Here is a 23,178-nt window from a genome sequence, read left to right on the forward strand (position 1 = left end):
GACATGCGCCCACGGCACGCTCACGGAGGCACCCACAGCCCCCCACCCCCCGGTGCTCAGGGAGCCCGGCACCTGGGCGCTCCTTCTGGCTGAAGGAACGGACCTCTCCCCGTTTCTTCCGCACGTAAAAGCCGTGATTATTCCTAATCTATAATTAGACCGGGAGAAAGTCAAAGGGTGACTCCATCTATTGTGGAAATGGCCGGGCCGTCGGGACGCCGCGGGTCCCGGGGCTGCAGACAGCAATCACCGCCGCCACGATCACTGTCCACACGGCGCGGAGCCTTCCACGCCGGCCGGGGATTTATGGGGAACTGGCAATTATGACATATGCCCGGCTATTGCCGGCTCCAGATTTATCCCTGTGGCCCTTTTCCGTCTCGCAGACTGCCGGAGCGCGCCGGGCAGGAGGAGCACTCGCTCTTGCTGGGCTTTAATAATCTGTGAATGGCTGACTACAAGCTGATGTAGGGCGCTATCATTCCACCAGCCCCGCGAAATTGCCGGCCACAAATAGTAATTAATCTTTTTATCCCTCAAATTGTAATTTTGACTATGAACTGTGCGCGGCGATAAATCAGCGGCCCGCGCGCTGGGTACAGTGCATGAATCACGGCCGGGACTCCGTCCGACTGCACAGGCTGTGTTTAACAAGCTTTATAAGGAGCCATTGGGCTTTATTATGGCTCTGCCCGACTCCCGCAGACGCGGGGGCCCGCAGGCCCGGGGACGCGGGCGAAGATGGAAATACTTATTAGAGTGCATTACTTCTCGATGCAGATACAGTTTGCCGCGGAGCCACGCCACGGCGCACGGCGCGACATCCATCAGGGGCGTTTCTGAGGCTAATAAGACCCGCCGCCCTCTCCGCAGCACGCGCCCCGCCGCCGCCGTTGGGGCCGCCGCTGGGGCCGACGCTCGTTAGTCTGCGCGTAACTTGATGATTAACGCCACCCTGCTCGCTCGGCGGTCCGCCGGCCGGCTGCAGGGAGGCTCCGCTCCGGCTGGAGGACGGAGGTGAGAGGCCGCCTCTGAAGGAGCTTCCGGAAACAACTGGTCGCCGTCGTCATCCCCGCGCACTCGGGTGGCCGGCGTCGACACCCACGGCGACGTGGCAGACGCGGCGCGCTCTCGATCACGGCCCCAAAGTTGGGGACCGCGATCCGATTTGACATTCCATCATCCGTCCCGGAGACAAAGGTCCGCACAGGAATGTGAAGTAAGACATTTTCTTGTTAATAAAGCATTGATCCGGCGTATTGATTTTACATGACACGGCTTCGGCACGATCTCGCCCTGCTTTTTTCTGGGCAAACACGAAAGCTCTTCCCGGCGCCGCGGCGTGTGTGACACGGCACAATTTCTAACTCTCTGTGATGTAAATGCTCTATGTGTAAAACCACTTCATAATCAAACCATTAATCATCAGAAGCTGTCAGCGTTGACTCGGGGGACCATTTGTCATGTCTCCGCCTGGGCCGGGACCGGGGTGTCGGGCCCGAGTGGGGCGCGGGCGGCGGGGCAGATGGGCCTCCCCCAGCCGCGGGGTCCGAGCAGGGCGAGATAAAGTACCGCGTCTCCCGAGGAGGGAACAAAACCGCGGCCCACTGTGCACCCCAGCGCATCAGGGCCTCTCCCCTCTCCCAGCTAATCGCCGTGACGGTCTGACTTAATGAATCGGCCCGATGAAAGGTGGCCAGCAAGACGGATGGGCGGCGGCTATTGATCCCAGGCAGACGCCCCTGACAGGTGATAGGCGTGCTCACACAGGCTCCCAGAAGCTTTACGACTGGTCACAGCCGCACCCTCTCACTCGGGCTGCGGCGTTCTCCCTCCGGTGCTCCGGGTCGGCCAGCCGGCTCTCTGCTCGCAGGACCAGAAATGCGTGCGGGCCGTGGCACCGGGGGGCCACCTCTCACCTCCTGCTTCGGCCCGAAGAACGTGCTGACATCCGGAGCCGGCCAGCGAGCTGGGCCCGGGGCGGGGGGCTGCTCAGGAGATGAGATGATGTCATCGAGCCCAGGAGGTCTCCGCGGTGCCCGCACCGGGTGGGGGTGGGGAGGCCGTGGAGCAGCCTGACGCTCCATGGGGGGCTGGGCCCCCCCAAGCCCGGGAGCTGACGTGGAAGAGCTGGACACAGCCGCCCTGGTCTGGAAGCTGCAGCCGGGCCCGCGTCCCCGGCTCGGGGAGGGTCTTGCTCGCCGCGGGCAGGGGGACGCGGCTTGCCGCTGGGCCTCCCAGGGCAGCCGCCCTGGGCAGAGCCCGCACACCCTCTCTGAGTGCCCTCCCGCACAGCACCCACCACCCACCCCCCCACCCCGGAAGACGCGGGCTCCCGGAGGCTTGGCGGGCAGGCTCCGCGGCGGGAGGGCAGAAGCCTCAGCGCCCTCGGCCGTCTCGTAAATCCTCGGCGTGTTGTCGGGCTTACGCGGCGGCGAGGCCCGGCCGGCCGGGGCCGGGCTCCGGCACGTCCAGCCACCGAGCCCCGAGCCAGGCCAATCAATACCACTTTCCTGTTTTAGAACTGGGTAATTATGAGGGGGAGAGATTGCCTGACCTTTCACCCGCACTGCATTACTTTGCTGATATTAAGATAAATTGCCTGATTTTGGGTAAACATATGCTGCGATTCAGGCTGTCAGCACTGGTTTGCTCAGGGATAATTTGTATTGATCTCCCCGCTTCTCCCCAATTCTGCTTACTGACCTCGTGGATAATTAGAGAGGGGGCCGTGGGTGAGCGCGGGGCGGGGGGGGGGGGGAGGGAGGAATATGAGGAAGAATAAAGCGCATTTGTTTTATGTTAATATTCGGGGGGTCCTCCCACCGCCCCCGCGTCCGCCCGCATCAGGAAAGCCGTAAATTAATGGGCTGGGTTCCTGGGCTGTTTATTCCGGGGAATTATTTAGCAGCACGCTCAGTCTCCGCACGTGTGTCGCCGGGCTAAATTAATTTAAGCCCTGCCTTAAACACAACAAAAACAAATGTTATGTCTCTGCGGGAGGAGGAAAAAAACAACCACAACAAGACATTTCTCAAAAATGTATGATAAGCGTTCAACTTTCGCCACGGATGAGTTGTGTGACACACCGCCCCCCCCCCAGTAATTAGCGCCTGAGGTCTGTTCTGAATTCAAGTCTCGCGAAGAGCAGCCGCTGCTACAGAAGAGATGAATCTGTGCACCGAATTGTAGCGTTTAAGATGTGTCAGATGATAAGGCTGTTGTATCAAAAGTCATAAAACAAACCTCCCCTGTGAAATATCTCTTTATTAGCCGTGCCATAAGATATTAACATTCCTCATTTAGTGGAGGGTCTTTTATCTGTCTCAAATACATTATTCGTCCTTTTAGAGATAAACTGTATTAATATCCATTTGAGTAGGCTACCGCGGCCTAATGCATAGTAATTTTTGTTGGAGAGCTTTTATTTTAGAATAAGAAAATTACACAGCAATAAAACCCGAGTGAATGAGAAACGGGAAGAGCCGGGAATCACAGCCCGTGCCAAATGGGGCCGGCAGCCGGGCAGCCGGCGGAAGGCCAGACAGCCGCCGTCGCGTGCTGGCCAGCACCCAGGGCGGGTGTCCACCGACACGGCCCGACACGGCCACGGACCCGGTGGCTCCTGGACGCCCCACGCGCCTGCGGCTCGGGAAGGAGACAGACACATTTCCATGCGTCGAGTGTCCTGGAGTTCACCGCGTCACGCGGCACGCATTAAAGCAGCAGCACTCCAAACATGTACCCCAGGCCTGTGTGCTGGGGGATTCATCATACCGCGATTGATAATATTTTAACGGCCTGTGATGTCAGTTCAGGTTGGGACTGCCACGGCTAATGTGGCGGCGGAAGCGGTGCCCGCCCCACGCAGCGGCTGCGGCCGGCGGCCTGCTGCTCAGAGGGACGTGCGGGCGGCCCGGAGTCCGGAACGCCGTTTCCGGTGACATTACAGTTTTAGTTTTCGTTTTGATGGCTTAACCTTCCCTGTCAGCCGGCCCCGCCCCGCAGTCCGAGCTAATCTCATACCCCACAATGTGTATAATTGTTTTATTAGACCCGAACAGCAAGTCCATGAGGGACACAGGGGCCTAACGCAATTAAGCGAGGGGACCTGCTCGGAACCTCCGGGATGCTAACGCAGAAGCGACGCGTCAGGCTGGAAAATGCGCGTTGGGGGCCGGCGGGGGCGTGTTCCACAAAGAACCACTTTCCCGGCAGGGACAGGGCCCCAAGAACGGTCTGAGACCCAGCCCACTGGCCGGCACGGGTTAAGCAGCTGCTGCACACCGGGCCTCCCTCGTGGGACACCCGTCCCCGAGGGCATCAGGGCATCCGGGAGCGGCAGCCCCCCCAGCCCGGCACCCTGCTTCCATGGGCTGCGCCCGTCCCCAACCCTGCCCTGGGGGCGCCTTCCCAGCCCTGGGGCCTGGACTAGCAGGAAGGAGGGGTCACAGTGGCAAAGGTGAATTGAGATGGCCACCTCCAACCACCCCTGGCCGGGTGGCCCGGAGAGCAGTCCAGCAGCGAGCAGTGCCACCGGCCCTGAGACTGCCGGTGCGGCTGCCCCCTCAGCCACAGCTGTGCCCTCGCTGCAGCGTCGGGGGACACACACAGGCAAAGGGGGGCACCGGCAGGTGGGACCCACGCTCCCGGCATCGCCCTGCCCTGGCCCGAGCCCCAGCCCAGCCCAGCCCAGCCCAGAGCGCCGAGGAGAAGTTCTCAGCTCCGCGCAGACTCCCGAAGGGGAGCCTGAAAGCCCGACTCCCACAATCAAAACAGGAAGACATTCATTTGCTGCGCCCCAGCTGCTGGCCGCCGCCATTAAAGCCAGTTCCCGTTTCATTTCAGTAATGATCATCTTCCTGTAACTTCCCAATCACGCATTTGTCACGAGGCAGTCATTTTCGAGCTACAAACAGACCCTCCTAACGAGGCCGTTTTTCACATTAGCGGCATAACTACATAATCGGAACATCTGCGGGGCCCTTTCCCGGGCACGGGCACGGGGACGGGGACGCTCGGCGGCGGCCTCGGCGATGGGGGTGGTTCAAGAAGACAGAGCGGTGTGCTTCGCGGACGGGGCGCCCGGGCCCTGCCCGCGCCGCCCGCAAGCCTTCCCTGTGCCTGAATGAACACAGGTTGTAATGTGTAAAAATTAAATAAAGTAAAATTAAATTGCTCAATACAAAGACATCCCTCTAGAGGGTGTTAGTGATTTCAGTGACAAAGTGCTATTTGCTGACAAGTAGTTTACACATTAACCAGCTGAATCCGAGGGGGAAAAATGCCAATAGCAATTATATCACCTTGAGGTTATTAAATGTCCCACTGATAAGTAACTGGGTGGACTTGACCAGGTGATAAAGACCGCTGTGAGCAAATGATTGCGCGGTGAAGAATGTTCTTCCGTCCCGCTGTTCCCTCCAGATAGCTTTTCTTTCAAAAATGACTGTCTGCAAAGTCGCATTAAAAATGTGGGGCCACCGAAGACAAAATGGGTGTTCCGCTCCCCCGCACACCTCGCCCCCCCCCCCCCGGCGCCCCCGACCGGGCCGCCGCGCGAGCCTCACCCCGCGCCTGCGAGCGCCGGCTTCTTCCCCCCTTTTTTAGGCTTTAAAATGATGCTAAGTTCTCCACTTTATCATCAACTGTCTCCTCCAAGTGCATTTCATCTATAAGAAATTCAGATGCTCGGGAAATTAAAATTTCAAAGATCTGCTGCAAAAAAAAAATCAATGGGGAGAGATCAATGCTCATAGAAATTTCATGAACTTTGAACTGATCTGGGCATGATGATGAGAGGCGGCTGGAGTTTCAGGCGGTGGACGGCCCGGCGCACGGGGCAGCCGCAGCCCGAGCAGCCGAGAGGAGGGCCGCGGCGGAGGTGGGTGTCTGCTTTCATATTTTGTCCGACAAAAAAATTAATTTTTAGTCTATTTCAGCAACAAGCAAAAACAGGGGGGGAACCTGCCTTCCCGGCACAGCCGGGAACGCCCCCCCCCCACTCCTTAAGAGCGCCTAATGCTTTGCACATTAACGCGGCCACGAAATGAAATCGGCTCCCTTTGCAGCCGATTGCAGGTGCAAATTAATATTGTAAAATGAAGATCGATACATGGACAGGGCCAAATCAATAGTGGCTAAATTATTGCTGCATTTTCCTCCTCATTCAAGATGAGTTGTGTTTTCCTCTCAAAGTCAATACTTTGCAGCTTTTCTCATTAATTTCTCAATAAATTTGGCAATGAATTTCAATCACAGAACTCGGCGGGGTGAGCCCGGCGCTGGGGCATGCGTGGGGACACAAAGGCCACGCAACGGCGCGTCGCGACCAAGGAGGCGCTGCCCCCGGCGGCCGGCCTGGCTCCCTAAGCCAGGCCCAGGGCGGCCGGCCACCCCCCCCGCCCCGGGAGCAGACCGGAAGTCTTGGGGCCCCCCCTTCTCCAACACTGAGCTGCTAACCCTAGGCTGCCTTCATCAGATCGACAAGGCTTTTCCAGGGTGCCGGTGCGGGGCAGCTCCCCCGCCCGGGGTCGGCCCCGTCCCTCACCGTGGTTGCCCCCTGAAGGGCCTCCAACCCACTCATAACCGAAGGGCACTTTCCGTAACCAACACTTCTAAGGACGGCGCGCACCCTGCTTGACTCCTAATTGGAACCCGGGGACTCCTCACTCACTCGGGGAACACTTCTCCGGGTTCACACACTCAGCCCAACCAGCCGTGCGCACGGACCGGCCGCCATTCTCCCAGGCCGGGCAGCGGACGGCGGCCTTGCGATGGGACACCCAACGCAGCCAAGGGGACAGCTCCTGGTCCTTGTCACCAAAACAATGCCCGTGCCAACAGCGGCTGCGCTGCACTCGGATGGTTCTGTTTACAAACCCCCAGGAATGCCCGGGATTACGGCCTTTACAGTCCCATCGAGCGGCACCTACCGGCCCCGGCCCCCCACCCCCCGCCCCCAGCTGCTGAGGAACCCTAATGCGCAGGGTGGCTTCCTGTCCCTGGGGACACACTCCCACAGTGGTGGCGGTGGTAGCCCTGAGGCGGGTCTGTGGCCTGGCCACCCCAGAGCCCTTGCACCCCCCTCCCCCAAGGCTGTTCTCTCCGAGGACAGAAGGGCGGCGAACAAAGGGAAAGGGGGAACCAGAGAAGAAATCAAGGCCAGGCGTGGCAGGCAGGCTCTTCCTCTAAGGAACGGCCAAGTGTCCATTGTTGCTGACCGTCTTAGGGACGCCAGGGGAGGGGACTTCCACCCAGTGGGCAACGCTCTGCGGAGAACCGTCAGGCAACAGGTTCACGAGCAGCACACTGTGCTCCAGCGTAAAAATCTCCGCCCAGAAGCGAGCTGGCAGGCGAGCTGTGTGTGCTCACCCCCCACCCCCCGCCCGCTGACCCCGCCACAGAAAGGCCCACCCCCCGTGTCCCGGAGCCGGCCAGCCCCCACGGGTGCCCTTCCCAGGCCCGCTCGCTCAGGGGTCCGCCTTCCTCCTCGACAGTGGGGCCGTCCCCGTGCCGTGGCACTTGCCCTACTCAGTGCAGGACACACAGTAGGCACACAGAAGAATGAGTCACCACTGGGGGCTTCCCAAAAATACAGGCAGAACGGTAAAGGTGGAAATGGTAAGGGGAGAACGGCGATGTTGACTGTGAGGACCCAAAGGGAGCATTTAAGGTTTCCCGTATGTGCCCCGGAAACGTGTTCGCACACACGGCCTCGCAGTGTGACTCCTCCCCCACACCCAGCACGCCCCCCCACCCCAACGGCTGGACCGCAGAGTGGGGTGCGTCCTGCGATGGACGGCTCCACCGCCCAGCACAGCAGGGGCTCCGGGGCACGGCTGCCCTGGGGGAGCCCTGACACCCTCACGAAGGACCACCGAGTGTAAGGGCCGGCCAGGAGAGCCCGCACCTAGAGGCGGGCAGCAGATCTGCGCTGCCCTAGGTGGGGGCGGGGCTCGAAGGGAGCTGGGGGACTGCTGGTGGATGCCGAGTCCCTCCTCCTCGGGCAGTGGAATGTTCTCAGGCTGGAGTGCTGGCCGCTCGACTTCGTGGGCCCACTAAAATCCACCCGCGTGCACGCTCGGAGGGAGGGGACTTTCCGCTCTGTGAGTGACAGCTGAGTGGGAAACATCTTCAGTGGGAGGCGGCTCTGTCTGTGCTCGGGACCAGCACCTGCGGGCTGCTCCACCTGCACTGGGGGCGGGGCGTGCGGGCCGTGCTCTGAGTGCCGGCGGGCATTTGTGTGAGGTCCGGGGGACGCAGGGGCACATGGGCACCTGCGAGGCAGATCCGCCTCGGGCTCCCACACGCCCACGCCACGTGTTGTAACGTGGCTTCCCAGCACGAAGTTCAGTCTCCACGAAGCCTCGTCCACCGCCGGCTGCCCAGGCCGCACGAAGGACAGGGCGGCTCTCAGGAGGGGACTTTAAAGCGTCGACAGGAAAAACGCCAACACCGGACTCCCCGAAACATGGGCCTTGCGCCCGGGATCCGGGTCACGCACGTGTACTACACAGACGGGTGTCGGCTGTCACTTCCTGGGCGTGGATGAGGGGCGTGGACGAGGGGCGTGGCCCAGACGGTCAGAGCACCTGGGGCAGGGAGGGCGAGGGGCAGGGGCGGGGGGGGGGGGCGGTGGCGGCTGGGTCCGAGTCCAGGCTCGGGCGGCCTGGGGCGCTGACACCACGGCCACGGGAGGCGAGCGTGTGAGCCCCACGGAAGCGGACGGCCCCTCACACGTGCGCAGTTCGCCTCCGTGGGGTGAAGACAAGTCAGTCTTGGGAAGCGGCCTCCACCTGAACTGCCCACAAGCACACCAGGCGCCCCTGCAGGGTGGGGCACGCCGCAGCCCGAGGCCCGGGACGACACGGAGCGGACACTAGGCCACCTCTGTCCTGACCGCCCGCCAGCCACAGGACGGCCAGGGGCAGCCCCCCCCACCCCCCCACCGTGCGGCTACTGGCTCCCCAGCCAGCACCGGCGGCCCACCGGACAACGTGGGAGGGTTCTGTGCCGCGGCCGTCTCCGAGGCGCCCTGCGACACGCCTCACACAGCGCATGCACTCGGGCTCCCGGCACCGGGTCACGCCGAGACCCTGTGGACGTGGCGAACCGTCCCCGCCCCTCACAGCTTCTGCCCGGCTGTGTCGCCGAGACGCCACTCTCGCGGCTCAGAGCTCTGCACGTTCTGTAGCCGATTCGAAGGGTGACCTTTTGAATGTACTTCTGCTCGGCCCGAGCTCGGGGGCCTCTGCCTCAGCCGAGAGCAGACGCGCCCGAAGGGTCCAGGGACCTCCCGAAAGCCGGGGCTTCAGAGGCGAGCACGAGCCCCCCCACTCCGGGGCACACCGCCCCCCGACACCCCGTCCACTGCCAGCTGCTGTGGACACCCAGCGCACGTCCAGCCCAACGGAGCAGGTGCAGAAGCTGCGCCGTCCTCGGCGACCGCGGCCGGCCAGGAAGGAACGGTCGTGCGTGATGCTTCGCTCTCGGGGGGGGGGGGGGGCTGCGCTTCCACGGCTGGGGGGCCGCCGGCCGCCTCCTCTTGTCTGCAGGGCCACGCGCTGGGGCGGGAAGGCGTCTGTGACACGGGGCCCTGGCGCGTCCCCCGTCCTCGTCGGCGGGCCTGTGGACGTCCCCGCCAGAGTGGCCAGCCCGTGCCATTCCGTTTTCACGCCTTGCTCCCTCCGCTGTACCTGCCTCTTGGGTCCGTCACCGTCACTTTGCCGGGCTTTCAGTGGTCGCCGGTTCGACGGCGCCTGCCACCCCGCCGGCCCCGGGCCCCTCCCACTGGGGTCGCAGAAGCACGGCGCACGCCTGACCACCCAGAAACTCAAAATGCACTCCGCACGCCGGCCCGTCCTCTGAGCCTCCGCTCCCCGAGCCCCCTGGGCCCCGGGTGGTGGGGCAGCGAGGCGGGTCCCTGCCCACCCCGGGGCCCCGCAGCAGAGGCCCCGGGCCCGGCCTCCACCCCCCCCCCACCCCCGCGGCGTCCCCCAGAGTCCCGCCTGAAACCCGATGACCCTTTTGTCCTTTGGGGAAGATGAATGGCCGTCTCCTCTCAGCCACGTTCTGTCAGGTGTGGTGCCAGAGAGTCAATACCTTCACCTTGACGCGGAGACCCTGTGATTTATCCGCCGGCGTCCCCTCCCGGGCGAGCGCGGCCCGGAAGGTGCGAGGATCGGGGCGCGGGGGGCAGGCTCTGGTCACAGCCACTCGGAACACGAGCAGAGCCCCTCGGATGACAGACAAATGTGCCTTGTTAGCGGCTGCCCAAAAGCACTTGACTTGTACTAATAACAGAAAGGCCATGCTGGTCACCGAGGGTCCGAAGACGAAGTGCCCTGTCACCAGCCTGGTTGGGAAATTAGCAAATAATGTTCTTTTCCTTGATAAATGGGTGACAGGTCCCTCTCACCAATCATTTTTAACATTTTGATGCGTGCCTGCGATCCCACTGGAGGAGCAGAAAAGTTTACTGGCCTCAATTTTCAGATGATGAATGGGACTCTCTAAACGTGCGATTTCTGTATGAGGTATAGTTCATTTTAAGCAATTCTAGTAAATGGGTGTCACTGATTAGGACAAATCGTCTACTTGGGCAATAGCGCAAACGGTGTGTCTCGCTCCCCGGGCCTCCGCCGACCCGGGGAGCAAGGGGACAGCGCGGGCCCCGGGGCCCCCCAGCTCCGCTCCGCGGGGGCACTCACTGTCACGCTGGCACATCCGGTGCCCGTGCGGCGGCGTGCCGGCAGGTTCACGGATGGTCGCCTGGTCCGGTGCCGCGCCGCGCGGTGCTCGGGTGGGCACGCTCCCTTCCTCTGCGGCCTCCGGGGTGGCCGCCTCCAGGCCCGCACACCGTCCCAGTCGACGGGGAGGGTCCGCCCTCTGCCCCCCACCATGGGAACAATGACCCCAGGAGAGTAGGGGGCTGTGCCGGGAGGGGGGGCTGTGGTGTCACGGTCTGCAGTATCGGGGTCACTGCCCCAGCTCCCCCATTCTGGGCAGGTCTAGAGGGGGCCTGAGTCCAGGCTACCCTGCCCCGTCACCAACCTCCTGTGAAAACAAGGGTGCGTGTGCCCCAGCGGACCACGGACGCCCACCGGCCCCTCCAGCTGGTGAGTGGGGGCAGAGGTTGCAGTGTGGCCGCAGGGAGGGTGGGCTCTCACGGGCAGGGCGCCCAGGAGTGACGGGAGTGACGGAGCTGGCTGGAGGCGCCCCCAGACAGGAGGGTCCGTGACTGAAAACGTTTGTTTCTGCGGCGTGTCCGAGAGGTGGTCAGGCACGCCTGCTGGAGGTCGTGTAGGGGAGGGCACGGCCCAGCGGGCAGCGCAGCACAGCCTGTGGGAGCCAGCGAGACAGCTTTGCCGGGTGGGTGCCGGCCGTCTGCTGGCAGGGCGCCGGCCCGGGAGACCGCCCGTTGTGCCCGCTGGGGCCGAGGGCGCAGCTGACCCTGCAGTGCGCCACCGGGCTGTTGACAGAACCACTTCCCGACGCTCGCGGGGTCTGCGTCTCTGAAGTGGAGCACTTCAGAGACACGAGAGCCTTCGCAGGGCTGAGCTGAAGTGGGGGCTCAAGGGCGGGAGCCCGCCAGCGCGCGGGGTGTGGGCCACGCGCCCGCCGGGAACCTGCCACCCGCAGCGGCCCGGACCCCCTGAGGACAGGCAGGCCCCCTCCCTTGACATGTGGCCCAGCGAAGGCACAATCTGACTTTCTTGTAAAAACCCAGAAAACGTAAATACTGCCTCAGAAAGAACACAAACTGTGAGCAATTACGGGTTGAGGAATGACTTCACGTGCCTGAAACTGAATGTGCGTCTTTGTGCAGAGAACGATCATTTTCACGTCCCTGTCTAGGAAACGCACGGCGGGCCCGAGACCGGGCCGCACCCGGCAGGCCGGCCGCGCCGGGGCTGCCCGCGCCTGCGCGCCACCGGCTGTCGGCGGCCACGTCTTCCTCAGCGACTGGCCCCGGCCTGGGGCGGGCAGCAGGGCGACTCCCGGTCACTTGTGATAATCTCCTTAACTGAACAACAGAAGTCTCTACAGTGCGGGTGGGTCCCCCAAATATCTGGGTGCCACCAGGGGTCAGGAGCAGGAGTCCCCGCTAGTGAGCCTGGTGTCCCAGAGACCACGCTCCAACGGCCGCCACCGCCCAGCCCCACTCCTCCGGCGCGACTGGGACCCACTCCGCCGGACGGGCGTCCGGGCCACACTCGCGCGCGTGTGCAAGAACGCCTCACACACGGAAGCGTGTCTGTGAAGGCAGATTTTGCTCTAACATCCTTGCAACGAGAAGCAGACAAATTCCAGTTTGTCTTCATCCAATGACACCACGACGCTCCTATTCTAATTAAAAAAATAATTTCTTTTATGGCTCTTCACAATTGGCTGTGCTCCTCCTGCTGAAATCCTGAACGCGAAACACTTCAATCTGCCCAGTCGCCACAAGTTTCTCAGGTAAGCTATTCCAGGACCGCGTTAATTATTATTAAACAAGCAAATGATACACTATTAGGCAAATATTAAAACAAGCATTGCACTCAGGTATTAATTTGCACTATTCACTTTTAAATGCAGCAAATATCTCATTAATTTAATTTTAGGTGCCCAGCGTTTATATTGCATTTTACAGTCGAGAAGGCAATTTACTATTAACTGGCAATTACATACAGAGTGATTGTTAATTCTGCTCCTAAGTGCCAGCCGCTTGGAAATTGTTCTCCCTCTCTAATTTTTGACCTTCTTACAACAGGGGTGAGGCGCGCTGGGAACACGGAGGACGAGTGTGGAGGAGCCGGACGTGTCGTCTGTGACCCCCTCTTTGAATGCGCCGTGCTAATCAACCGCGCGGCCGCCGCTCCCCCCCGGTGACTGTGTCTTCTTTATCCTGAGGGCAGCAGGCGGCGGGGCCCGGATGGACGGGCTGGGCCCGCCTCCCCTCCCCTCCCCAGGGCCGGCCCGTGCCCACTCGGGGATGACTACCCGGGGGTCTCGGGGCCTGCCAACTCTGGTGTTTCTCAGATCCCTGTAAACAGAGCACTCGGGCCTTTCACCCCCCCCGCTTCCCGGCGGGTGGGGCCCCTCCCCCCCGGCACAGCCTCATTATCCCGAGGCCGGCTGCTGGCGGGGAGGTTCACGGGAGGGTGTCCCGGCAGCCTCCGGGCGGGGGACCCTGATGGGAGCCAGATGCCCAGGGGACGGGCCCTGCCCGCAGGGGCTGCGCCCCGAGTCCCCCCGTCACCAGGGCAGGCTCGGCTTTCAGGGCTGGCGCAACCCCCGGTGATTGCCTCCTCGTCCCCGCCCGCGCGAGGGCTCTGCGAGTCAGACAGAAGCTTCCAGGTCAGACGGGTTACGACCCCACCTTTCCTCTGCTCCCTGCGAGCGCGGGCCCGTATCCCTTACACGGCGTTTGAAATGTATATTCCCGGTAATGACTGGGGTGGGGGAGGCCATAAATTAGCCTCCTGCCGGCCCGGGCCGGCGTGCTGAATGGCCTCATTCAAGGCCTTCGTGGGAGAGCTCCCGGCCGAGAAAACCCCGGAGCCTTGGGCGGCCAGGCCCCCGAGCTGCTGGCCCGAGAGGCCCGATCCACTCGGGGTGGACCCCACGTCCACTGTGCGGATGGCAACAGACCCGGACAGCAGTGGCTGCTGGAACCGACTCGGAGCTAAACCCCTTCCCTCGGGGGAGCCCCCCAGACACCCCCAGAGGAGGCCACCAGTCAGGGTAGTGTTCCACCCAGCTGGAGGGCGGAAGAAGGGCCGCAGGAAGGGCCCCAAGAGCTGCCCCAAGACCCGCCCCTCGCACCGGCCCCGGGGCAGGCCCTCGCCGCGGGGCACCCACAGGCCAGCACCCCTCCCCAGCTCGTTTTCCAGCGGGACCTTCGTGCAAGGCGCTCGGCCCAGGGCCCTGCTCTCCCCGCCGGGACCAGAATCCTCAGTGGTCGGCAGGCAGGGCGGGGACGAGGGCCGGACCTTCCCGCCGCCACAGTTCTTCTCAGAGGAGTCACCCCCGCCACCAGTGACCGGCCTGTCTCCCCACCAAACAGCCCACGCGGGCAAGAGGTCTGGTGCCACGCCTGGCTGCCAAAGGACCCACTGAGGCCCTGCGGGGAGTCCGACCACACGGGCCGGACCGTCTGAGGGAGCAGGTGGCCTCATCACGCGCGTCTGTGCAGAGCAGGATGGCCCCGCCCTGCAGACACACACCGAGGACCTGCGCGTCACGTGGAAGACAGCTCCCGAGTGGACAACACACGTCCCTTCCTTTAACGGACCTGGGGCCCCGACAGAGGTCGTGCCTCGGAAACCACCCTTGGGAGGTACCCCTCGCCGAGCACCCCCATGGGCGGGACACGGCCCCTGCGTTCTCCCTGACCCTCGCACACCCACAGGTGCGGCCGAGCAGAAGCGGCACCCAACCATCGGAGCGTGGGCGCGGGGTCCCCCGGCCGACACCAGGCAGAGCGGGTTGGCCAGGAACCCAGGGATGCGTGGCCCCGGGGCCAGCGGTCAGCGCGGAGGGGTCTTCGGAGCACAATGGGCTACGGCGCCCGGCACGCGGGCCCACAGCAGAGGTGCTGAGGGAGGCCCGCCGCCCCGGCAGTGCCTGGATGTCCGTCCCCGGGGCGTGCGCAGCGCAGCCGCCTGCCGGAGCGTGCAGGCACGGCCTACACGGTGCCCCAGTGTATGACCCATCCATGTGCCTTTACATGTTCGCCCACGCCCGGCCCCGCGCACCGGACAAGCTGCCCTCTCTCTGCCTCTGGGTCCGGTCAGGAGGCCGAGGGTGCCCGGAGCCCAGGAGGGGCCCGCACATGCACCCAGAGCTCTGCTGCGCGCACTTGCCCTGGGTCCTCGGGAGGCTCTGGGCTCCTGGGAGGGGGCGGCCCCTGGAACCCCCCACACACACCTTCGCCACCTGGAGCGGTGCTGAGGGGCTGAACCACAAGGCGGCCCCCCCCACGAGGGACCCCCGGTGTCACTGGCAGCCCAGCCTGGCCCTGGGGTGGGCCCGGGTCCGCTGGCAGAACTCACATTCGGCATTTCACACTCACTCAGTCCTTCCTCACAGGGGGGCGGGCGACAAACCTCCACTCGCTCTTCACACTCCAAAGTGGGAGGGACCTCGGGCCCACGTGTCACCTGCCGGCTGGACAGAGGACGGCCTTACGTCCCTGCAGCGGGACACACCTGCTCCGGGGCGTCCTGCGGCTGGTGACGGAGGGCCGCCGGAGCCACGCCGAGGCCCCACCAAGGACCGCCCCCCCCACCCAGGCTGCTCACCCACCAAGGCCATGGCTCTTCGGGGACCAGCCCCTCCCTTCCCCCCATGGGGCGCAGCAGCCGCCAACCGCCATCATATGCAACCTTCCAGACGCTAGTGTTCGCTCCTGCGAGGGCAGACGCCAAAGCGCTAACACGCCTCACGCCCATCTACGGCCTCTCTCAACAGCGAGCTCAGAGGAATCCCGTCAACCAAGCACGCCGGCAAAGGCTTTGCCTAAGACAACTTGCGGATAACGACCATGTGACCTCAGAGGGGACCCTGTCTGATGACTCCGGTGTGTCCGAGACCCTCACAGAAGCAGCGGTGGGGTGTGGGGTGTGAGACCCCAGGTCGGCAGCAGGGACCCGGTCTGACCTGGAGGCCCCTCGTGTACGCGACGTGTGGCCTGGGGCACACGACGGAACCTCTGAACCTGAGTTTGTGCAAATGAGCAGCGGTGGCATCACGGGACGGCCGCCCAGGCGGACCCCCAGCCAGAGAGCTGGACTCTCGGGCAGCCACCTGAAGGAGGCTGGGGCCACTCGTGGCTGCCAACCCCACAGCCTCACTCCCCAGATGGGGCGGCAGAGGTCCGCAAGGGAGGGGCCCGAGATCACGTGGCCAGGGAGGGCTGCACCTGCCCAGGGCGTCTTGCCGGCCGGAACGGGACTCGGACCCCGTGCCCTAGACAGAACACCGCCCGCAGCCCAGGGCCTCCCCCACCACAGCCGCACCGCAGAGCCAGTCTGCGCGGCCCGCAGGGGTGGGCGGCCGCGCTGCCCCGGCGGGGGTCGGACAGAGAGGTGGACTCACCGGTGTAGACGAACCTCCCAGGAGCACCTTTACAGAACTGCTTGGACTTGTAGGACAGGGTGACCTCCACGACGCCAGGAATGTGCCTCGGCGGGGTCTGGACGCGGATGGCGTGGGGCGTTATCAGCTACAAAAACCACACGGTGAGCGGGCTTTCGGCCGCGCCGGCCCCGCGGGGCGGGCCCTCGCCGGTTGGACGTAATTACCAAAATGAGCCAAATTGGGCCATCGTCTGGGAACACCCCCTCCTAGCTGTCACCCCGAGAGGCAGGGCCCAGCGCTCTTTACGGGAAATATCTGCAAACGATCCCGGGTTTCGGTTCGCAGGAAAGGCCACAGGGCATCATTCACATGAAAATTGCCACCATATGTCCCCTTAAACCTGCTCCCGGTAACGCGAGCACTAATTGTTCCAGTGCAGCAGGGACCTCCTGCGGCAGGTCTGAACCCCGGGTGGGGGGTGGGGGTGGGGCGGGGGCGCTCCGTACCCACCCACGGGAGACCGTCCGTTCACGGCGGGGTGGCTCTTGGGGAGGGCACGGTGCGTCCTCCCCCCAGGGATGGCCGTCCAGCCGCCCCGGAGCGGCCCCGGGGGCGGCGTCCGGCGCCGCGGGCTCACCTCGCTCCACACCAGCATCGTCCCGAACACCACCTGGAGGCCGTCGAAGAAGTTGTCGCCGATGATGATCACCGTGGCGCCCCCCGTGGTCCAGCCTTCGCTGGGGCTGATGGCCTTGATGCAGGGAGTGGCTGCGAGCACAAGACAGAGAACGCGGCCTCAGCGCCCCGGCGGCCGTGCGGGCCGCTCTGCTCCCCTCGGGTCGCCAGGCACGGTGGCGGGGGGGGACAGGGGGCCCCCCAGGCGCCACGCAAAGGGCGAGCGTAGATCAGCACGTTGATGTGTTTAAAGCAAACTATTGAATGTTTTATAAAGCAAAGGCCAAACCACGGAATACTAGTGAGCAAGAAAAAAAAAACGACTTGATGTAGCAAATTACGTGTCAGGGCAAATACGACTGTTACAAATGATTGAGCAGTGCGTGTGTGTGCGTGTGCGTGCGGCACGCGGGTCTGTCCGCTCTGCAGTCCCCGGTCCGTCACAGCGCCGCGGAGGGGCTTTCGGGGGGCCGGCGCCCGGCGTGTCGGCCCCCACCCCCGAGCGGCTAATTGGGTTGGGCTTTTCCATCCGCGAACTCTGCCTCTCGGTTCAGAACTTCATTTTCCTCTGTCACTCCACAATTACGACTTTTCACTTTTCATCAGGGGGAGGAAGTCAAAAGGGCTATATTAATACTTTTGTCAAAGGGACACATTTTACATCGGACGCTGTTTGTCCGCGGGAGCCCCTGAGCGGCGGGCCTGACCTCCCTTTGTCTCCGGAGCCCTCAAATTTGCATGAGTTATTACAATGGCGATGCTGCCGGCCTGGCCTGCCGCTGGGGGAGGGGAGGGCGCCGGCTGGGGGCAACGGGGTGCGGTGGGGGCGGAGGGGGGTGGAGGGGCCCAGAGGCCACGGGCCAGGGAGGCAGGCAGGGCCCCCCCCCCACTGCACAGTGCACCCCCACAGCCCCTGAAGGCCGCAGCCCATGGAGGTGGGCTTTGTTCTGCCCTGAGCTCAGCCCCTCGACCAGGTGCTGGCAGGCCCCGTCCGCCGCCTTTGGCGGACTTCTGCAGGCAGGCCCAGGGAGTGGGGGGGTTCCTCAGCCACAGGCTTCTGGCCTTCCCCGCTCAGGGCACAGGTTCTGCCCCCCAGGGTGCAAGGACAGATGCGCAGGCCTGCGGGACGGTGCTGGGGGCCCCTGAGAGGTGCCAGGTCTCCCGCCAGGGGTTGCCCGGGGGCCGTAGGTGGTCCAGGGCCCTGTCCCCCACCCACAGGTAGGAGGCAGCCCCACGCAGGCCCCGGGCCACCCCAGGGGCCGCCATCCTCCCTCCAGGCTTCGGGGCGCTGTGGGTGCCACGCGGAGCAGTGCCTGGGGGAACGGGACCCGTTCTGGGGTTCTCCCACGGCTCCGGACCACCTTTCAGGGCCTTTGTCCAAAACAGTCGTGACGGGTCTTGGCGAACAGGAAGTGGCTTCCCCCTGCTGCTCCAGTTCCCGGCTCACTCCCCGGGCTGTGTGCATGGGGGCGCCCCCCCACCAAGGGCCTGGCCAGACCGGCTCCCATCGGAGCCCCGGGGCCTGCGGCCTCAGACCAACCAGCCTTTCAAGGCCGCGGGCCGGACGCGGCCACACACCTTCCCACGCGGCGTTCTCCGGGAGCCCGCGTGCGTGGCCCCCCGCCGGGTCAGAGGCGGCACCTCGCAGGCGCCGTCTAGTTAATCACCATTAGCCATCGTTGTTGGGCACGCCGCCGACACGGCACCTTCCTTTGTTTGCTCTGATGTCGGCCGGCGGGGGTTATATTTGCTCATTCCGCGAGCGTCTCCCTCTGCAGCAGGGGCGCCGCGCGCGCGCTGGGAACCCGCCCTTAACTAGCGCTGTTGACTTCATGCTAATAAGTTCATACAAATTTTCATTTCTGAGGCTTCCGAATGACATTTGCTTTTCTTAATTGCATGGAGAGCATTTGAAAAGGATCAGCTCTCTAAAGACTGACAAGTCTCCTCCAAGGAGGTGACCTTCATCAGCACAGCCAATTATGGCAAATAATTCACCAAAAAAAAAAAAATTACAGTAAACAAATTTACTTTGGAGGTGAGAAAAGGAAAAAAAAATGCAGGATCCACCGTGTGCACAGGAGACTGCTAGCCGGCAGCTGTGGCCCAGCGGAGGCCGCCGCGTCCCGGAATGTGTGGCGCCGCTCGGAGGAGAGACCCCGGCCTGCCACGGCCTCCCCGCCGCCGAGAGCCCTCTTCCTTCCGCCTGCATTTGCATGCATCTCCATGCGCAGACGGGGGGGGGGGGGGCGTGTGCTCGGTGGGAGCCACAGCAAAAGGCATCGCACAGCCAGCGCTGGGGACCTCGTGGCGTACGTGCACAACACACTCGAGCAGAGGACGGGCTGGCACGCAGCTCAAGGTGGAGGAGGAGCAGAGACGGGGTGGGGATGGGGGGGCCCCGTGTGCCCCGTCCTGCTCCCTGGGCCCACTGTGGGAAGCGGCCCCGTGGGGCCTGGCCGGCCTGCCTCCCCGGGGCGGGGCAGGGGGGGAGACGGGGCCAGGGCTGCCAAGACTGGGGAAGGGGGTGGGGCGCACCTCCCCTGCAGATCTGACATGTGCCACCGTGACCTGTTTTTAACTCCAGGAGCCTCTCGGCCTCCTCGGGAGAAGAGGCGCTGGCTGGGGGCACCCTTGGCCTTGCCCCCCCATGTCTTCCACCTTAGAGCCCGACATGGACGGGCTCGCCCGGGGGGTGGGGGGCGGGGGCTGGGCAAGGATTTCAGAGTGAAAGTGACGCCACTTGACACCAGCCAGGGTGGCTGGCCGGGGCCGCGCGGCTCTGCCTTCCTGTCTTCGGGGGTCCCTCTGTCATCTCCAGGATTCGGTGAGTCCACAGCCTCCCGGCCTGGTCCCCGTTAATCAGCGAGCTCTCCTGAGTAATATCGCAGCATTTGTCACCTTTCTCCGCGTTCACAATATTGAGGCACTCAAACAGGCCTAATCTTGCCTCGTGAAGACTCCTTTGTTCTGCCTGCTAAAACGTCTTGTAATTGTGCTCGAGATGTCCAGATGGCGGGCTGATACTCCAGCTGATAGGATTATACCTTTTACCTCTCCCAGGGCCATCTGTTCCCCTTGACTCGCTCAGGCCCCGCAGCCCGCGTGCGGCCCTCCTTATTGCATAAACCTAACCGCATTACGGCGCTTGGCATGCAAATCGCCCTGCGCTGCAGGCCGGGGGCCGGGCAGGGCTCGCGCAGGGAGGTTCAGACGGGGCTGGAGCCCCTGTTGACGAGGGGACGGGTGATGGGGAAGAGGAGGCAGGGACGCCAGCGTCGGGCCGGGCCGCGCCGGAAGGCGGACGGTTGTTTCCCCTCGCCGGCGTGCAGCCCTGTAAATAATCCGCCTTGCTCTCCGCGCGCGGAGAGGGCGCCGTGGCAGCCGTCCACGGCGGCAGCAGGGGATTCGCTGGCTTGGAAACCATCAGCGAGTGTGTACACACTGCTGGCGAATATGAGATGATGGGATAATGAGGTGTTAGCCAGGAGAGGCTGCACACAGGCACGGGGCTGCCGTTGATGGGGCGCGCTCTCCTTCGAGAACAAGGGGCCGGCTCCAGCCCGCCCCCCCGCCCCCCGCCCCCGAGATGGGTCCGAACCAGGCAGGAGGAGGCTGGGCCCTGTGTGAACGTCCCACCATGGGCCGGCTCTCTGGGAGAAGGCAGCAGGCGCGTGGGGCGCGGTCCTCTTCATCCTGGAGGGGGCCCTGCCCTTCGCGGTAGGGCCCTGGTTGCAACACAAGACGCACGCAGGCAGCTCCCTGTTTGTGCCTGTTTCTCGGAAACCTGTGCGTGCCCCCTCCCAGTCACCTCTTCGCATCTTAAGAGGATGAGTCCCTTTCGGGGGGTCGGGGGGTCGGGCACAGGGCACTTCCATCTCCTTGCCAGAGGGGGACGGGGCCCCGACGTTGATTTCAAAACACCGAGAAACAAACATAGAGGGGAAAGCCTCGTGATGGAGATTGCCTCTACAAACAGCTTTACGACGAGTTGGGTTTTATCTCCGAGGTACCCACTCGTGGCCTTTATTTTCCTAAGCGCGATGATTTTCCGCTCACAGTCAAATGCTGTTCCGTGCTGCTTACAAAAATAAATACGCGTCCGCGGCTCAGATCATCAGAGCTCATTAGAGGAGGCTGAGAGCGGCCCCAGACGCCGACCCAGCACCAGAGGGCTGAGGGCCTCCCGGAGCCCGGCGCGCGGCGGGCTCCGGCTCTCTGGGGAAGCGGGGACCGGGGACGGGGGTTCAACCTTCTTAATTGTGGGCCTCATTAGTGACGGTTGCCAGGCAGAGCACGCACCTAGCTCCAGCGCCCAGGAAGGAGGTAAACAGCACGTCACGGAGGCTAATGACTCTGGGCCCAGGGCGACCTTTAATTATTATATTTTTGTTCTCTTATACCTCCGTCATTAACGGGGAAAAACAAATTAGTTTATTTTTGTGGGCCGCCACAGACGTGCGAACGGCCCCCCAGCCTCGGGGCCGCCTCATGCCCCGCTGGGAGGCTCTGCGTGCCCTCCATCCGCACCCCCACGCCGGGGGCGCGTCTGCAGGGTCCGAGGCCTCCAGGCGGGGGGCGTGTCTCGGAACCGCTTGCTTGGGTGGGCTCTCGGCTCTACCAGACTGCGTCCTGCTGTTCGGTTCACAATTCACTTTTTTTGGAAAAAAAAAAAAAAAAGCTCACGTTCCTTTCTCAACAATTAATGTTGGACGGGGTCATGATTAGGACATGCTGTTTCGTAGAGAAAAGGGACCTTATTTTCTTCAAGGGGACGTGGCCCACGGGCATGTGGCAGGGCGACGGGTGGCTCGTTTCTGTGTCAGACTCGATGCCCCGGGGATCCGCTCCCTGCCCGCCCCCCTACCCCCGCCCACCGGAGTTCTCCTCGTCCAACAGTGAGTCGGGAAGTCGCTTGGGAGCGTTTGGCACCACACACCTGGCACCGTGTTTCCTCACCCCTCTGCCCCGTGAGTGAACTCTCAGTCAACCCCTGCACCCCGCCCCCGCCTGCGTCCATCTGTCCGTCTGTCCAGGGGCAGGATCCAGTCCTGGAGTCCGTCCCGGGGTCCGTCCCGAGCTGATGGGCCCAGCCACAACCCCCCACCAAACATGCACCGTGTCTGGGCGTGACCTGCGGGGGGTGGGGCTCAGGGCAGGCAGGAACGGAATGAAGTCCACAAAATCCACGGAAAGCTCTAAGCAGGAGAAAGCTTAGACACAAACCAGCCAGTTCGGCGAAGGCCCAGCAGCAAGGGACGCGGGGACGCAGAGCCCTCGCTGAGAGCCAGCAGGGGGAGGACAGAGGGGACCCCGTCCCGGAACTCCCTGGGGTCCCCCCAGGCCCTGCTGGGCATGGGCGGGGGGGGGGGGTGGGGTCTGACCAGCGAGGCGGGGGCGGGGGCCAATCACTCAGCATGAACCAACGTAAAGGATGGCGCAAAGGAAAAAGGAGTCACGGCAAATAGAGAGAGACATGTAACGTGTGCCTACCATTCTCCAGATAAGAAGGGGCCGTACCTTCTGACGGGTCGAGGCGGCGCGCCCGCCGCCCGTGTTTGGAGTTGTTGTGCACGAACATGTTGTCGGACACGGCCAGCACGTGGCCGTCCACGTTGACCGTGGTGGACACCACGACCTGCGGAGACGAAGCGGGTTTGGAGCGGGGCCGGCACGGGCCGACCGCGGCCCCCGACAGCGCGTGCGCCCCCGGCCCGGGGTGGGGGAGAGGCGGGCCGCCCGGCACGCCCGTCCCTGTCGGCAGACGGGGCCGGGCGGGAGGTTCGCTTTTGTTTGCTGTTGTTGTGCCTCAAGATTGCTTCCCTTCGCAACCTGCTCCCCTAATTACGGTTTAATCTCCTATTATGCTAACAAGTGAATTCCATTCAGAGAAATATTCTCCTAGCCATTAGCTTCAGAAACACCCCTCTGGCCACTCATTTTAAAGCCGCCGTTGTGATTGATCTGTTCACACGTTGGTGGGGTGGTTTGTCTAATTAAAACTAGTTCGCCGGAGACTGTCCGTCCCCCTCGAAGAGCCGTGAGGCTTCGGCTGCCAGAAGAGGGTCCATGAGCCGGGGGCGACCACTGCCCACGGCCTCCCGCTGGAGGGGCGGGGTCAGCGTCCCGTTACAGGGCATCTGGCGCCGGAAAAGGCCGAGCTGGATGTGGACACTGAGGGGGTTCTCAGAGCAGGGGAAATATCCTCTCTCGAGTCCACTAGTGGCAAGGGCGGCAGAGGAGGACCCTGGTCCGCTCAGGGAACGCTGTCCCGTTGGCATGGGAGACCCCTGTCCCAGGCCCGGGTCAGAGGGGCCGGGGGAGACCGTGCGGAATGGCCTCTTCCTCTTGGCGGAAGTCACAAAGAAACTCACGTGGGAAGTCGGGGCGGGAATGGTGGCCTTCCCAGGGGACCTGTGACCAGCACCCCAGAAC

The 23,178-nt window shown here is 63.4% G+C and overlaps 1 protein-coding gene across 8 annotated transcripts in view; it reads right to left on the reverse strand.

Moving 5' to 3' along the window:
- Positions 1 to 23,178, reverse strand: part of EBF3 (EBF transcription factor 3) — a 108,861-nt gene that overhangs the window by 10,315 nt on the left and 75,368 nt on the right. For 4 of the 8 annotated variants that reach the window (XM_045854062.1, XM_045854064.1, XM_045854065.1 and 1 more), the window contains exons 8-10: positions 22,237 to 22,381; positions 16,706 to 16,836; positions 16,087 to 16,213 (exon numbers count right to left, since the gene is read on the reverse strand). In XM_045854062.1, coding sequence (XP_045710018.1) covers positions 16,087 to 16,213; positions 16,706 to 16,836; positions 22,237 to 22,381 — 403 coding nt within the window. The remainder of the gene's footprint in view (positions 1 to 16,086; positions 16,214 to 16,705; positions 16,837 to 22,236; positions 22,382 to 23,178) is intronic. The other 4 variants (XM_045854063.1, XM_045854066.1, XM_045854067.1 and 1 more) reach the window with 1 other exon arrangement.

The sequence above is a fragment of the Phyllostomus hastatus genome, unplaced genomic scaffold (assembly GCF_019186645.2).
Source record: "Phyllostomus hastatus isolate PE091 unplaced genomic scaffold, TTU_PhHast_1.1 phas_scaffold_1066, whole genome shotgun sequence".
Classification (NCBI taxonomy): domain Eukaryota; kingdom Metazoa; phylum Chordata; class Mammalia; order Chiroptera; family Phyllostomidae; genus Phyllostomus; species Phyllostomus hastatus.